This window comes from Petaurus breviceps, unplaced genomic scaffold, assembly GCF_028583685.1.
Source record: "Petaurus breviceps papuanus isolate PSGF00001 unplaced genomic scaffold, PetGlider_PUasm1.0 154, whole genome shotgun sequence".
Lineage (NCBI taxonomy): Eukaryota > Metazoa > Chordata > Mammalia > Diprotodontia > Petauridae > Petaurus > Petaurus breviceps.
This window is the reverse complement of record NW_027185715.1, coordinates 11,892,039-11,909,066: the sequence shown is the minus strand read 5'-3', so window position 1 is coordinate 11,909,066 and position 17,028 is coordinate 11,892,039. Positions and strand designations below refer to the sequence as shown.

Sequence of the window (17,028 nt, the reverse complement as noted above, 5' to 3'; positions counted from 1 at the left end):
ATATATATTGTGTGTTTTATTAAACATATGAGCATTTCTTTCAAAAGGTAAATGTTCTTGAAACTGTAGGAGGTGTGTTTTTGTATCCCTTGCCAAAGTAACCTGCCCAATGGACACTCTAAGGACCCAGGGATAGAGAAAAAAGCCCCCAAGTAATCACTTAGTTTCCTTGACAGGAAAATAGCCATTCCCTAAGATAGAAAGACAACATGACCCTAATAAATGCTAACTCTCAAAAACAATGACTGTAATATCAGCAACACTTTGTTGGTATGCAATCATATCTGACTCTTCATGATCCCATTTGGTGTTTATCTGACAAAGATATTGGAGTCATTTTCCATTTCCTTCTCCAACTCATTTATTTTTTCAGATAAGGAAACTGGGGCAAACAGCATTAAATGACTTGCCCAAGACCACCCAGCTAGTAAGTGACTGAGTCAGGATTTGAACTCAGGTCTTCCTGACTCCAGACCTGGCCCGCTATTCACTGCACCACCTACCTGCCTTAATCAGCAGTCTTATTATCATCAAATATTCCATATAAATCTGGATGAAATTTAATCATAAGTATGTGAAGAGAATCTGCCTTTCTTTCATAGATCATCTTCTGGGTATCACAGTACCTTAAGGTCTTATCATTTTAGAGCTAGGGACTCTAGACCCTTAGCTAGAAAGGCTCCCCATTCATTTTTAAAAGATGAAGAAAACGAGTTCCCCCAAAGTGAAGTGGTTTTTCTTAGGGACTGGCAGAATTGAGAGGAGGATCTAAGACCTCTGACTCTATATGTGACATTAATTTCGCTGTACTGCTGCCTTTGTCTTGACTGGTTTTCCCAACAAGGTACAATACTATTTGGGGATTAATAAAGGAAAATGTAAAGGTTACCAAACCAATTTTGGACTGCAGCAGAACCAGCTGTTTGCTTTTGCTCCTGTTCATTATGCCAAATATGGGAATATGGTAGGGAGGAATTTAGGCAGGAAAAAAAATAGTTAGTTATGGAGAAAAGTTATGGATTGGCTAATACAAATGGAGGATGAAGTAAGGCCAAATAGGAATTATTCTGCCTGTGGGGTACAAAGAGAAAGGCTGTAGCCTTTGCTCTGGAGTCTGTCTATATCTATTCTATAACTGCCTTGTCATTTTTAGGATTTTTTTTGGATTGTATTCCTTAGCAATCCCTCTATGTAGACATCATTCAGTCTACAAAATCAAAGGTACCCATGTTTGTTTGTGCTCTGAGATTTGTGACTCTCATTCTCCCAACCCAGTCTCCTGACTTTAAAGCTTTCTATAGATATAGTGAGTAGGTGGCAGTGAGGTAACCCAGAAGCTAAGAGTACTGACCTCGGAGTCAGGAAGAAGGATGTTCAAATCCAGCCTCAGAGACTTACTAGCTGAGTGTTGTTCAGTCATGTCTGACTCTTTGTGACCCTTCATGGGGCTTTCTTGGCAAAGATACTGGAGGGGTTGCCATTTTCATTTTACAGATGAAGAAACTGACTTGCTCAGGGTCACCCAGCTAGTAAGTTTCTGCGCTTACATTTGAACTCGGGTCTCCCTGACTCTAGACCCAGTGCTCTCTCCACTTTGACACCTAGCTACCCTGACTAGCTGTGTGACTTTGGGCAAATCCCTTGATCTGTTTGCCTCAATTTCCTCATCTATAAAATGGGGATAATAGTATCTACTTCCCTGCCCCGACTTATTGTAAGGACCAAATGAAATATTTTTGTAAAGTGCTTAGCACATTGCCTAGCACATAGTAGGTGCTATAAAAATGCTAGTTATCATCATCATCATCATCAGTGAAGGCCTCATCAGAACTTCACATACAAGGATATGGAACATCTAGGAAAGATGTTTGCAGGCAATTACTTGGGGCTATATCAAGCTCTTAGAAACACATTAACTGCTATTACTTAGTAAACTTAAAAAATAAGTTATGGTCCTATAGAGTTCAGATGTCTAAGTGTCACCAAATTTCTCATTTTAAACACAATATTTCACATTTTGGTTATGTTCCCAATATTCCTAATCCTTGGGAACTGGAGTGCTTTCAAACTGCACTCTCTGACAGCATTTTCAAATTTTACATTTTCTACTGCGCTATTTACAAAAACTGAAATAACCCGAGACACACATATACATCAAAATACTTAAGGCAAATTATTAACCAGAGGAAGAGCACTGTCTCCTAGACAAATGTTTTTTCTACTTGATACCTCTAATTCCTAAATCAATCATAGCATGCAGATCAAAGGATATCTAACTTCCTAATGTTACATCTGCATGACATTCTTGGTATCATTTTCAAATACTAACAGATCTTCCATATGTCTAGGCTATTTTTCCAAAATTATAATGCAAGTAGTTTATGAACATAGCACCAATATGAAACCAATTTATGGGCTAACATATAAAACACAAAACTTATTGCCATCGATTGAAACTGATTAACATCCAGTTGAATATACTTTCAAATTATCTACATGGAAAAATAGTTTGTGCTATCACTTTTAATTTCACAGCTATTAGGTAGTTTTGCCAATTGCTATAATGAATCAATTATGCCATGAATAATAATTATCCCCATTTATTTTATCAAACCTAATATAAATCCAAATTTCTAAATACTCAAGATTTCTCTATGACTCTAGATGCTTTTCCAAATCCACAAGAATGCCAGCATCTGTGAAATATAGCTAGAAAATCATTAGGAATCTCACATCTAACTCCAACTCCCTGGGGAGGAATTGCCTCTTTAAAGACAGACTCTGGTCCTAAGAATCTTCTATAAAATCAATTTCCCATGGCAAATTCTCTTTTTTTGTGGGTCTATTCCTTTGTGATATGCCCTAGATTTTCTCCATTGCCCTGTTGGTTCTGGAATACTATGAGTTCTTTAAATACAGTGTCAGCTCTTTTTTTTTTTTTAAGCAGTGATTGAGATGGTTTTCCCCTTATAAGTGAGGCATCCTGTGCTTATAATTTGAAAATGACATTTTTGACATTCTCCATGGTGCTGAGTAATTGGTAATTTTTATTAGACTTCCCCACATCCTTTCTATATGTGCATATATGCTTTTCTAGATAAAAGTTGTTATTGTTCAGTTGTGCCCAACACTTTGTGACCCATTGTAGGATTTTCTTGGCAAAGATACTTAAGTAGCTTGCCATTTCCTTCTCCAGATCATTTTACAGATGAGGAAACTGAGACAAACAGGGCTGTGACTTGCCCAGGGTCACCCAGCTAGTAAGTGTCTGAGGCAGGATTTGAACCCAGGTCTTCCTGACTGCAGGCCTGGAGCTCTATCCACTATACCACCTAGCTACCCCTCTAGATAAAGGTCTAAAATGTGATTTTGGTATCTAAGGCTGGTACAGAGATGACCCCAGATTGGAATAGGCCTTGCCAAGCAGAAGAGAAAGTCATATTGGTTCTACCAAGCAAATAAGACTTTTTTTGCTCTTTTTTTTGGAGGGGGAGGGCAGGGAAATTGGGGTTAAGTGACTTGCCCAAGGTCACATGGCTAGTAAGTGTTACATGTCTGAGGCCAGATTTGAACTCAGGTCCTCCTGACTCCAGGGCCGGTTCTCAATTCACTGGGACACCTAGTCTCCACCTCCCCCCCTTTTTTTTGCTTTAAATTTTTTTTTCTCAAATAAGACTTTTAAACTCCAGACCCAGTAATATAAGGCATGCTTGCACATTCATTATTGGACCAGGAAGGCTGGACTTTGCTGTTGTTTAGTAGTTTCAATCATATCCAACTCTTGGTGACCCCGTTTGGGGTTTTCTTGGCCAAGACACTGGGATGGCTATATCCTTCTCCAGCTCATTTTACCTGAGGCAAACAGGGTTAAGTGGTTTGCCCAGGGTCATCCAGGAAGTAAGTGTCTGAGGATGAATTTGAACCCAGGCCCTGTGCTTTATCTACTGCTCTACCCAACTGCCCCTAGAAGGTTGGACACCAGGTGATAATTTTTTTTAAAATCAAAGAAATTCATGAGGATCATCTACCCTTACTGAGGAAATCAGGGATCCTTGATTACCAAAAATGAATATAAAGAAAACCTTGTAAATCATGTTAAACATATAAGAATTCATGCAGAAAGATTAGGCATTGTGAATCAGAATAATGCCACTCTACTTCTGTCTCCAGGGTTATTTCCTCACCACCATGATGCATCAAAGTAGATCTTCAAAGCAGGGTTTCTTTATTCTTAATTATCTTTTAAATTATTATACTATGTTATAGAAATGCTTGTTTTATTCCATAAATTAAAAATATTTTTTAAAAACCTAATGAATTCATGGTTATAGTTTCTGGACCAATAGGCATTAGAATCATTGGCTGAACTCTCCATGAAACAACATGAGGTTTTTCCTTTAATTTTGTATGCTTATTTTTTATTTAAATCTAGTTTAATTTTCATCTTAAAAATAACCATTGAATTCCTAAAGAAAAAAATCTCCTAGTGTACTTGTCTTTGAAGTTTTGTGAAGTAAGCAAAAACAATGATCTATAAACTCACACATCCACACTTCTAATTTCTACCACAAGTAATTTTTCCCCAAATGTCCCAGTATGCACTAGCTGGACCAGTTTCCTGTAGCAAGAGGACTACTCAATACCTTTTTATTTTATCTTTTACCTTTCTCTTCTATTTTTGAATTTTCTTTCTCTTTCTATTTTTTCTCTTCTATCTTTTCATATTTTGAAATTGGGCTCTGCTGTGTGCAATTTTTTTTTGGTGATGGTAGCTTTTGGCTGTTCACAAACATGTTCTTATGTTTAAGATGTAAATATAAAAGCCAAGTATGAATTGAACCTGGTAGGAAAATAGACTCACTTCAGCAAATATTGATTCACCCCATATATAATCCTTTGAGATACTTGATGTCATTAAAGCTTCAGACACCAATGGACAAATTTTCTTCGAAGTTAATTCATTTTGCTTCAGGCTATTTAGAATGTTGTGTTTTTTTTTTTTAAAAAAAAAAAAAAAAAGAACCATTCAGTAAGTCTTTTGGCTAATGCCCACTAAGTTACAAGCATGTATTAAAAGTTCTTGAGAAAGAAATGGTATCTGATTTAATCAACCAAAGCAATTGTCAAATGACATAATTTACCCAGTGGTTAATTCCACTGATATGTGCTCTCAAGCACCTGCTTTATGATGTCTGGGTTTCAGGACTAAATGTGTTCTAAGAGTTTTTGTATGTGGTTGTTATCTTTCAAGGGACATTAAGAGAATCATAGAATTACAGATGATTTTATCCTGGCATAGCTGAATCCATGTAATGATTGAACTGTGCTATAAAAGGGTTTCAATGTATTTTAGAGTCAGAGAAAGCAAACCCTACAAAGAGAGGACCTGACCTGGGAAGTACTGAGGCCAGACTTTCTTTATCTGGGCAAATATGATGACTTCTAAGTGAGAATCTTATTGACAATGAACCTATTCAAAAATAAAACTCACGCCACTAACTGGAGGGCACAATATCATCATTATCACTCAGACTTGTTAAAAAAGCAAACTTACTCTTTAGTTGTTCAGACCAATGTTACATGTAAAATGAAACCCCCTCCTGAGACTGCTTCTTAAAGAAATACTTTAGCTATCTTCTATGACTAACTCTTTCAGAGGTTTGAAATCTTTATCCTTTCATCATTCTAACTAAGCTGTACAAGGGCCACCAAAATAGTAGTATTTACAAACAGACCTGCCTGTAAATCTAACTGACCATATCATTAGCTCTCATATTCAGTGCTACATCAAAATACTTCCAAAGATATTACTTTTCAAGAAAGGGGAGGTAAATGATGTTTTTTTGCTACAACTAAGTCTACATCCTTAACTTTTTTACATTTAATTCTATGATACAGATTTCCTCTTTTGAAAGAGAAATGGGAATTTTGTCTTTTAAAGAATCAAATTTTTAGGACAGCTTTAGAATTCTTCTGCAGATGCCCATAGGCTTTACACATAGTTCTCCTTTATTCATCTCTTTCTTCATGTTTTTCTCTTTTTGTTTTACACTTCAAAATTTAATACCTTTGGAAGCAAGTCTGGGGGAGAGGGAGCAACCTACAAAGGAAATGACAATGCGTTATACTAGAAGAAGTTTTTAAAATCTAGGGTCTAGCCGATACAATGTACATAAAACAATAGATTAAGAAATACAATAGACTTTCTGGCAAATTTGTCTTTAACATCTAAATATTTAAAACCATGATACTAATATCTTTGATTATCAGCTTGTCAGAATTTCCAATCTCATTCTCCCTTTGGAATGGATAGAAATTTTGTAAAATGGAAAGGGAGCTTTGAGATCATCTGGTCGAAACTTTTGGTTTTATAGATTAGAAAACTTAGAACTTCAGGAAAAGCAATTCACTGACAACTCTAAAAAGACAAATATTGAAAGACTTAAACACTCTAATCAAAGCACTGACTAACCATGATTCCTAGAACCCATGATGAAGCATGGTACCCACCTCTTGACAGAAAGGAGATAGGTTCAAGATTCAAAATAAGATTTACATTTTAGAACATGGTCATTGTGAGAATTACAGTACATGATTATTCCTATTCATTACAAGGATTTTCCTTTTCTCTTCTTCAAGGAGGAGAGGGAAAAAGAAAAAATAAATCCTTGTTCATTGAAAGAAATAAAATAAAACCTTTAAAAAACCAGCCCACTACACTTTCTATTCTTATTTAGGAAGAAATCAAACTGGGGGGCAGGTGCAGATAACCCACTCTCCATTCCTATAAACTGAAAGAGGACTACATCCCAACCCTAACCTGAAATTCAAAGACAAAGTAAGAATATTTGCTTACATACCTCTTATTAAACATTTTCTCAGACTTGTCCTATACTCTCATATCTTAAAATATTAAATTTCTAAACAGAAAGGTGTCAGAATAAAGTAATAGGAGAAAAAAAATAACTTTCAGTGGGGAAATAGAATAGCCAAAATGAAAGCATTTCTGTAATGACAACAAATATTTAAAGTCAGTTTCAGTAGAAAAGTCTACAAAGGGTATTTTGTTTCTTCCTCAGGTAATCATTTCAAAATATAAAGAGCCTAATTTGTCTATTTAAGCAAAACATTACCATAACTAGAAAATAAATATTTAATGGATCATTGTTTCAAAATAGTGTTAGACACAATTTTATTGCTTTTGTTAACCATTTCCTTTCCCAGTCTTATGTTTCCCACTCCCCACACCCTAGACCGACCAATTTCTCAACATGATTTAAATCTATTACATAAATCTTTATGTCACAGAAAGTCAGCACATCTTTTGTGATGCAAATTTTGAGAACATCTTGTCATTCTTTACATTTTATAGCTAATGTTTAAAAAATGTCAACTTTCGGTATAAAAAACCTTATATCTCATAATCTAATATGGTGTGTGTATTCATACATACATACATATATTATATATACATACATATAAACATCAATATACCATCAAAATAATATCAAACCTAATCCTGAGTAGGAAAAGAGAAAGGTTGATCAAAATTAAGAATGATCAGAAAAAAGATGATTAGAATTAAAACTTTAACTCCTCTACTGTCTACCTTTTTCTTTTAAAACCAAAATATTGAAAAATAATGACATTTCTTAAAGGCAACTTTCTAAGCAGAACCCTTGAAATTAGCATGTAACTAGTAGAATGTTCACACATACCTGGATAAACCAAATAGAAGGTATCATTCAAAAACCCGGAGAGGGCATTTAAACAAAAACCAGTCAAAAATACAGTTAATTCTCCATTTAATGAGTCATTGTTCAACATTAGCTCCTTCCTAACAGGAAAGAGATCCATGGCTGATAACATGGAACCAAGGGCAGACAGTCCAGTGGAATTTGTATGGCCCATTACCACCCATGAAGTTCCAAGAGGGCTCTAAAACAGCATTAAGTCAATTAACAAAGACAAGACCACAGGTATGAATAATTTAAGTGACATAAAATGCTCTTTGGCATTGATCTCTTGTCAAGTAAGAACCCAAATGCAACATAATCGCAATCTTGTATACCCTATCTCCTCAGCAAAATGATCTGCTGAGACCTCAAGATAAAAATGTATCCGTGGTATAGGTCAGTCAGAGTAATTGATAGCTTTCAGAAAAGAGGCAGCTGTCAACTCTAGTGGAGAGAAATAGAGCAATAGGGTTTCCCCCAACCGGTTACTTTCTAAAACAATCATAATATATTTGTTACTTCCTTAGTTTGAACATAATCTCTAGTTGAAGAGATAGAAACTGGTGTGGGGCAAAGATGACATCAACTAAATTTAGTGGTACATTGAAGATGTGCCTACATTCCCAAATAGGAGTCATTGTGAAGCAATTATGCCAATAATTCATGCCAAAATGTGCAAACAATAGTGGGGAAAGTTCCCTTTGGGGACTGTAATGATCTAAATTCTGGCCTCTTCCTTGGAAATGTAGCCTGAGATATGGAAACACTTCCCCTGCCCCCTTCCCTCCTCTAAGATTAACATGCCCTATACTTTCTGGAGGAATAAAATTAAAACTCTTAATAGCATGGTGCCTATATTTGGGGAAGGAGCAAAATTATTCTAAGTGCCAACTCATCTTCCTTGAATTTGCCAACAAACAAGATTCTGGCTTCTCTCTTTGCTGCTTGCCTCTCTGTCCTTTAAAATGTCCCTTGATGGTTGTCATCAAATAGATTTTAAGATTTGTCTGAAGTGACCAGTTAGGAAGAAAAAAAATCTGTTCTCCCAAAACGGTTTTGCAGGATTGGTAACAATCTATATAAAATACGTTGACAAAAGCACAAACCTAACTTTATTGTGTGTAATTGATATTTGGGCTTAGTCTACAGCAGCAAAGTGAACAATTCAAGGAGAAGGGGGAAAGGAAAGGAATACGCATTTATGTAATACCTACTACATGCCAGGCACTGGGCTAAACACTATACACAAGAGAAAAAGGATACATTTTACCTGGATAGGCGAGGCTTCCATTCTCCATTCTGCTTCAAAGAATGGAACTGGCCATAAAATCAAAGTTCAATTGGACCTAGAGGCCTCCTTAACATTTAACTTCCCTCCAAATAAAATTTAATTCAACCTTAGAGAAAGGTTTTCAAAAGTGCTGGAGTGACCATCAGCTTTTGATCTAAAAAAATTATTCATTTGTACACTAGATATTTGCAAGTGACCATCTGATGTTCTTTATTGTGATAAAAAGTAACAACAACGACAAAAACAACACTAACTTCTTAAGAACATTGCTTTCTCCATTCTAAACAAGGGAAACATTATGCCAGTATTTCTACAAATTACAAACATGAGAAGCATAGAAGAGTTATAAGGGAATTGAGAGAAAAACTAATGAAAACGAATTCCCTCAGTCTAAGAAATGAAAACCAAAATAAAAAAATTAAAAGCACAATATTTTTGTTGATTATTTATTATTTGTTAAAAAAAAAAAAAAGGAAAAAAATCACTTTCAGTGATTTTTCATCTGATTAATTTGAAACAATATAAAGATGAAATTTACTCAGGAGAAAATTCTGACCCTCATTTCAGGGATATCAGCATACTGTAAACTGGTACACATCTAGTCTAGACATATGTACCCATTTTCTTTTCCTTCATTTTAAAAACACAATATCAGTTGTTCTTTTCTTTCCCTCTCCCCAGTAGTCAGAATTATAAATTGTATTTGTTTATTTCTGAACAAGTTTTATTTGTTATGCTTAAGTCGATTTTTATATGTGCCTGACCTGAAATTATAGTAATTGCTACTTTATGGGTTGTCCAATTGCTCTTGCAACATTCTGCATGCATTGTCAAGTTTCACATTGCTAATTTCCTAACAAGAACGGTTTGTTTTCAAATGCCCCAAGGCCAGTTTACTAAGTCCAACCAAACACAAACTCCACAAGGAGAGAAACATCATGCCCCAAGATTTTTTAAACACTCAACAAAATCAGAATCTTAGTGTAAGCTTTTCTTCCAACAGTTTAAGGGAACTTACTGTTGACAATATAATAATGATAATTTATAAAGTTTGTGTGGTTGTTAAGGTTCCCTACCAGTTTATGTGATATATTTTTTTGTGATGATGTGCAATGGTTCACACAAACCACACACACACACACACACACACACATACACCAAGCAGCTAATCATAAGAGCCTTCTGTTAAGGTCTGTGAAGTCTAGTAGTCTATCTATACCTTACATGGCATGAACTGTCCTCTATATTTCAATGAATTTACTTGGAAAAACACAACTATTCTTCAAGAAAGTTTGACTCCAAATATTCAGCAATTAAGTTCCTTTGTAAAGGATCTGACAAAAATTAATGAATACTGTTTTTATAGCCAGTTAAAACCTTAAGTTTCAGCATAATGATTTATTATTTTACAAATCACAAGGAAATATTTCCTCCAGTGAAAACTTAATTTGTGAGATTAAGGAAAAATAAGACAACCTGTAGGCAGATTTTCTGATTCACCTTTATAACTAGAATTCTCATAGGTGAACTATGGGGAATAATTGTATAATTTGGATTGTAAGTGTAAGATTCCAAGTGTAATAGTGTAAGATTCCAAGAGTTAAGAGGATACTGTCTTTAGAAAATAGGCAGAAAAATTTGCATTTGGAGACATGTTTCAGTTCTGAAAATTTCAACCACTCTTCTAGACATCTGTAAATTGACCAAAGACTGGTGAATAGAGCATAGGATGTATGCCCATTTTAAAAGACTTGTCATGAAAGAAACTAAAAGCAAGTCAGACATAACTCAGGAGCACAGACAGTACTGTTTTGTTAGTATGTTTTTTAAAAAGGCAAATGAGGCATATGCCTCTTGGTTTTCTTTTTAAGCAGGGCTTTGAGTTTTCTTAGTTATCAGGTGAATACTTCCCATTCAGAAAAGTGAAATAGCCTTTTTAAAAAAAAATTCACTTTGATTCCAGCAGATTTGGAATAAAAATTGTCCCTCCCTCCATTGAACTTTAAAATCACTAAGGTAGGAAACATGTAATGATTTCTTCATGGACAATTTAACAATGATTTTTTTTAAAAACACACAATTGCTTCAAAATTTAATCCTTTGTCACAAACATAGTTAAGTATAGGATTTCATTTCGTTGGACTTATTTTTTGCTTAAAAATGTTTTTTTTTTCCCCTGAAATTAATTCCTTCTTAGTTTTCAATATAAAATATGAGAACTTGAATCATGAGTCACTTTCAGATCTATTGATTAAAACATGGCTCATTCCTTGTCTAGATTCTGGGAAACAAATGAGAATTTAAACACACATACTATAAATATGATTGCTCAACTAGCTATTCAAAACAGTGAAAAATAAAACAGACATGAAACCATATTCGCCCCCTCAATAACTTAATATTTATCACAAGTTGCTATGGAAATGTATAACATTGAAACTATCACATATGACATGGTCAGTGCCCACAGGCACAAAGTAAACCACACAGAAAAATTAACCATATTGACATGAGCCCCTAGTTCTTTTCCAACTCTCTCTGTCTCTCTCTGTCTCTCTCTCTCTGTCTCTGTCTCTGTCTCTCTCTCTCTCTCATTCACTCTTCAGAGAGCTAACTGGAGACAGATAACTATCTACCCCAAGTATCATAATTTATTCCTAAACACACTGAGCTTTTTTTTTTTTTCAAGCACTCTTCATACCTCTAAGTTAGAAGACTAGCCCTGACCTTTTAGTGTTACATGCTACAGAAACCTGACTCCTGTATTTATTTTCAAGGCTGCACACAACTCATTCTGTTCACCAAAAATTCTCCAACAGGCAATGCAATAGCATGGACTCTAATGTATAACCTTTGCAAATCAAACTCAGCCAATGGGAAGAAAATGTTTGAACTTTCCATTTAGATTTTATTAAGAGACCCTGAATCTTAGACTTCACTGGGTTCTGCACTGCACTACATCACAAATTATTAAATCGACTTTGGAAACGTAGAAAATTGTATGTGTTAAAATTTGTTGAAATTGTTAAAGTGACCCAATTATCACTCAAAGAAAATATATATATATGTGCATATATGTATATATGTATGTATGTATATGGAAGCTCTTTGAAATAGATTAGCTAACAATATCTATTGCAAGTCACTGTGATTCTAACTACAATCAGTTTACATTACCATCACATTTTAAAGCTGTAAATTTCAAGAAATGCACTTATTTCCATCAACACATAATTGGATTTACTTTGAATTACCACATGTTTGACAAAGCACTTAGCTTTAATAGAGGGATTTGGTTTGAAGTGGTATTGTAAATAAGGATATAGGAAATGAATCTTCATTTCTTTCTAAGAAAAAATTTTAAATTCCAGAATTAGGCAAAATGTTCAATTTATTTTTTAACTACCTTAATATAGATATCAATAATTACACTGAAATCTTTTCTCCTCCCTTTTGATACTGTCTACTATTGTGTAGATTGATTGATAGATAAGATATACCCAAAATAACCAAATTGTTTTCATATGTTTTGTCCTTAGATTCTTCCTGGGGAAAAAAAAGGTTAATTACCATCTTACAGCTTACAAATGAAAAACCTGAAAAATGTATCATGGGTTATCCAAATGGAGCAGATCTTCAGGTTTGCACCTTCAATGATTGAGGTAACAACAAACTGTTGCTGCTGAGAAAATTATAATGTTGGGAGATATTTCTCTGGAAATCTCACCTTTTGGGCAGCTTTTGAAGGACTCTTGTTTTTGCTTCCTTTAGGTCTTCCTCTGGGCCTTTTAGGAGAGGGCTCACCTGTGGGCTCCTAAACACAGAAAAACATACTATTGTGGCAAGAAAGTCTAAAGTAAATTTCCCTTCAATTCGATTATCAGTCTGAACTGCTCAACTGAACTTTCAGACCACATGCAGTTCATGTGGAAATGAATGATGATACAGAGTTTACAGAAAGAGGAAATAACTATATTAGAACCTAAGTCTTCAAAGAGGAAATTCTGCTTTGCATATGAAAACAAGACGTCATTTCAACTCTAAAAGTTAACAAAGGAATGACTTGGTGGCACGTCCTAAGTGTTTAAAGATGTTGATTTTCACAATCCTACATTGGGAACTCTTGAAAATGAAATCATTGAACATGAATATCAGTTATCCATCTTACATACTCATCATATAACAGCAATATGTAACTCATAATCCCATTCTGGAAAACTGAAAGGCAGTTTTTAGTCAGGTTTTTCTTAAAGAACACAAATTAGTTGTTTTCATACTAATAATTTAAATTCATACTATTTTCATTACAATCCAACGTGCACGTTCACTGGGAAGGATTCCAGCAATTAGCTAGATTTTTCAGGTCAAAATAATCCTTTTTCCTGAAATGTCCAGATAATTAAGGCAGTTTGCCTGGGAGTAGGGTAGGTGGGTGTTTGAAATATCGGGATAGTTGCTTTAATTCTCCATTTCCTTCTGATAGTTGGCATAGTCTTTTGAAAATCTGCCTTTTGTTAGAAAGTAAACAACACATTTTCTTTAGGAAACTTTCTTCCTAGGAAATTCCTTATGGGGAAAGTTTGAAGAGGTAGGGATTGTGAGACAGAAAGGGGCCTGGGATAACATGGAGTAAAAAAACAACAAAAAAAACCTCCCCCAAAACCTATCCATTTAAATTTTTTTTAAAGGTTTCTAGTTTATAGTAACTAATCAACTCATTAATGGTATATGAATTCTGAATAGTACAGATCATAAATATTTATCCAGTGAATCATCAAGTCTAGGAAACTCTTCTGGTCCTGAATAGTGAACATTTCATTCACATTAGGTGGCATGACTGATTAAGTGTAGCCCGTGGTTAAATTAAATCGGACTAAAAGTCTTTTAAATTTGCATATGTATATTAAGGGAAACTAGGAAGGGATGCTTCCAAAATTCAGTAGAGTACTGGAGCGATAATAGGCACATGTAGATTTTTCTCTTTTTCTTTTCTTTTCCTTTTGTTTTTTTGAGAACTTAGATTAATGCAAAGTTAAAATCTCAACATTCCCAGATCTCGTTCAACTTTTCGACTTATTTCCCCAGAAAATTACAAGTGGAGAATAGTGTGGGTGGGTGTAGGGGAAAAAAATAAGACATTAGGGGACACAGAAAGGAAACTTCTTGAGAGGTGTAAAACAGACCCCTCAAATTCTCTTAGGACGGGACAGGGGGGAACATGGAGGTGGGGAGGGAGCTGCGCGGTTTCAATCTTTGCTTCTGCTTTTTCGATTTCCGAAGGGTATGCTCTACATTTTTCGGAAGCAGAACAGAACGAGGGCAAAAACCGTTTGCTTTCCCACCTTGAGAAAGGGCTGTTATGAGCAGAATATATTCTCTTCGTTCGATTTGCCATTCGAATGGGTTTCCAGAGAATTTGCTCAGTTAAGCATTAAAGTTTCCAATAGTTACTTGCAAAGCATGGAAATCGCAGCAAACAAAACCTCTAGCCCTCTCCTCTCCACGACGCCCAGCAAAGCTGCACGCTTAATTGGTTGCATCCGCAGACAAAACCCATCAACTGTGCTTATATTCCCAGTCACCACTCTCTCGCCCCTTCCCCACCCCCCACCGATTTACTCTGGCAAAGTGAGGTCTAATTTATGCATTTCTGCGCAAAGTGAGTTAGGGACTGGGGAGAGGGGGAAGTTAATGGGGTGGGGGTGGGGGGAGAGAAGATGGGGGAATCTGCCTAATAACTTTCAACCTTCTCAAGTTTAAAAAAAGACCCTGTCCAATCTTGTTCTTTGGACTTTGCTGGGGCGTGAGGGGGCTTCCCCTGTAGCAACTTCCTGGGGTCACCTTAAACCTTGCAGGCCCCTAGAACCCGATGAGTCTGGCCGCCTTATTAAAGAGCTCTTGGAAGCAGAGAGGAGGCTATAGATCCCCCAGCGCCAGTCCGGTCCCTGCGTATTCTTTGTAAGGAGCGAGGTGAATGGAAATCAGGCCACTGGGGGTGGGGAGTGGGAGCCAGAGGTGACTTGGGCTGGGGACAGGAGGAAGGAGGGAGTGCAGCAGGGCTGCTTTGCGTTTCCAGCTTCCCTTCGGGTCTTTGGGATGGAGAGCGCGGAACTCTCTCTCTCCCGGACTCAAGACCAGCCCGCACTGAGCAGGGAGAGAGACAGCCCTGGGAAGCCCCTCAGTCCCCTTCTCCGCCACCACCACTGCCACCTCCTTCTCTTCCTGCAATTTCAAAATCAGCTCGAAAAGAGCCCAAGAGCGCTGGTTGGTCGGCTCCGGGTTACACATTTACATGGGGAAGCCCCAGACGCAGGAAAGCCTGGCACAATAGCGAAAGTTCAAGGGAGACGCTTTCCCTAAAAATACCTCTCACCTCCTTCCTTATGCCCTCTCCCCAGGGCTTCCCTCCCCCCGCCCCCAACCCCAGCTCTGTTCCTCCGAGGCCCCCTTTCCCCTCCTGATTCTTCCCCTCCTTTTTCCCCAGGAGGTGGGCCCATCGTCCCCTCTCCCCCCCGCGCCTCTCCGGTAAGCAGAGGGCCAGCCGTCACCCGGAGGGTTATTCTGTCCCTTACACCCCCTCCCGGACCCGGGCGATTCCCCCAGGCTCCCGGACAGAGCAGAGGGCGGAACTCCGGGGCTCTGCACCGGTCACCTTTCTATCTTCTAGGCTCTGAGTCTATCTGTCTGGATTTCGGGGACCAGCACAAGAGATGCAGAAGAGTTGGGTCGGGGCTCGGTGGGTTTAGGTTTATTGCCCCCCCTCCCCCTACTGACTTGTTGCTGCTTCCTGGGTCGACCTCGTCCTCTCTTCTGAGGTGCTGGGGCGGCAGGTTGTCCTTGGGTGGAAGTGGAAGGCTGACCGGCTCCCTCGCCTCGTGCACTCATTCTGACTTCTGTGGCTGCTCCCGCCGCGGCCGCCGCTGCTGCTGTTTGTCGCCGCTCCTGCTGCTGCCGCCGCTGCTGCCGCTGCTGTTTGCCGCCTCCGCTTTTGCTGCAGCTGCTGCTGCTGCAGCCGCTCCTCCTCAGCTCCGAAAAATCCTCCCAGCACCTTTCAGGAGGAGGTGGGGGATAGGGGCGTGAGGGAAAGGGGGGGGGGGCAGGTTTAGACAAGATCTGCTGCTGCTGCTCCGGCTGATGCGGCTGTTGCTGCCACCATTCGCACCGGACGTCCTGGTGCTGCCAAAAAGAAGAGAGAGGAGAAGAGAGAGTGATGGTGCTGGAGGAGGAGGAGGAGGAGGAGGGGGAGGAGGAGGGGGAGGACCGAAGGGGTGTGTGTGGGGGGGGGAGAATCTTCTCTATTGGCAGTTTAAAACCAGGGGATCGTGGTTAAGAGGAGCAATTCAGAAGCCACTCTGAGGAGCCTTTAGCTAATTGTGTCGTTTGCGATGTTAAGCAGGGAATGTCCCTTTCTCTACACTCCCCCCACCCCACCCCTTTCAAACTCTCCTCCACAATAATTTTTTTTAAAGAGAGGGAAGAAAAAAAAAAAGACCTCCTGCAGATGGAAAGTCAGCTGGGGAGGAAGCGTGGGGGCTCGGAGTGCTGTCGCCCTCAGATCGGGTCAGAACCAAGTCAAATAAGGCATGGAAAAGGAGCGAGTGTTTCACGAAAGCTTCAAGGCTGCGGGTGTCTCTGGCGGCGGGAGCGGCTGCTGAAGCACAAGAGCTCTCATTGAAAACAAATCCGAGCGGGCTGGGGTAGGGGGCGGAGAAGACCGACACAGAGCTCCAGTCTCGCTCAGGCGGTGTGCTCGCTGCGCTGCCCCGGCTGGGAATACTCGGTGAGCCCTACCCAAGTACTCAACTGGGATGCGCCAAGCGGAGGGAGTGGATAATGCCCACATCCAACCGCGGACCGATAAAATAGGAAGGGGCTGTGCAGTGACCGGAGGTCGTGGTGGGAGTGGGGTGGGAGATAGAAGGAACTGGGGGACGCAAAGAGGAGGCAGGGCGGAACACACACACACACACACACACACACACACACACACACACACACACA

General features: G+C 38.5%; 1 protein-coding gene and 1 long non-coding RNA gene across 2 annotated transcripts in view; both read right to left on the bottom strand.

Moving 5' to 3' along the window:
- The window catches only part of HMGA2 (high mobility group AT-hook 2), a 209,690-nt gene extending 193,639 nt beyond the window's left edge, over positions 1–16,051 (bottom strand). The window contains exons 1-2 of the mRNA XM_069080914.1: positions 15,802–16,051; positions 12,755–12,841 (exon numbers count right to left, since the gene is read on the bottom strand). Of these exons, the coding sequence (XP_068937015.1) occupies positions 12,755–12,841; positions 15,802–15,912 (198 nt within the window). The 5' untranslated portion in view covers positions 15,913–16,051. The remainder of the gene's footprint in view (positions 1–12,754; positions 12,842–15,801) is intronic.
- A 64-nt stretch (positions 16,052–16,115) lies between these two features.
- On the bottom strand, positions 16,116–17,014 carry LOC138155660 (uncharacterized). The gene is made up of 2 exons (XR_011166924.1): positions 16,520–17,014; positions 16,116–16,203 (listed from the first exon to the last, which is right to left on the bottom strand). It is a non-coding gene; the product is annotated as an uncharacterized lncRNA (long non-coding RNA).
- Positions 17,015–17,028: the final 14 nt, after the last annotated feature.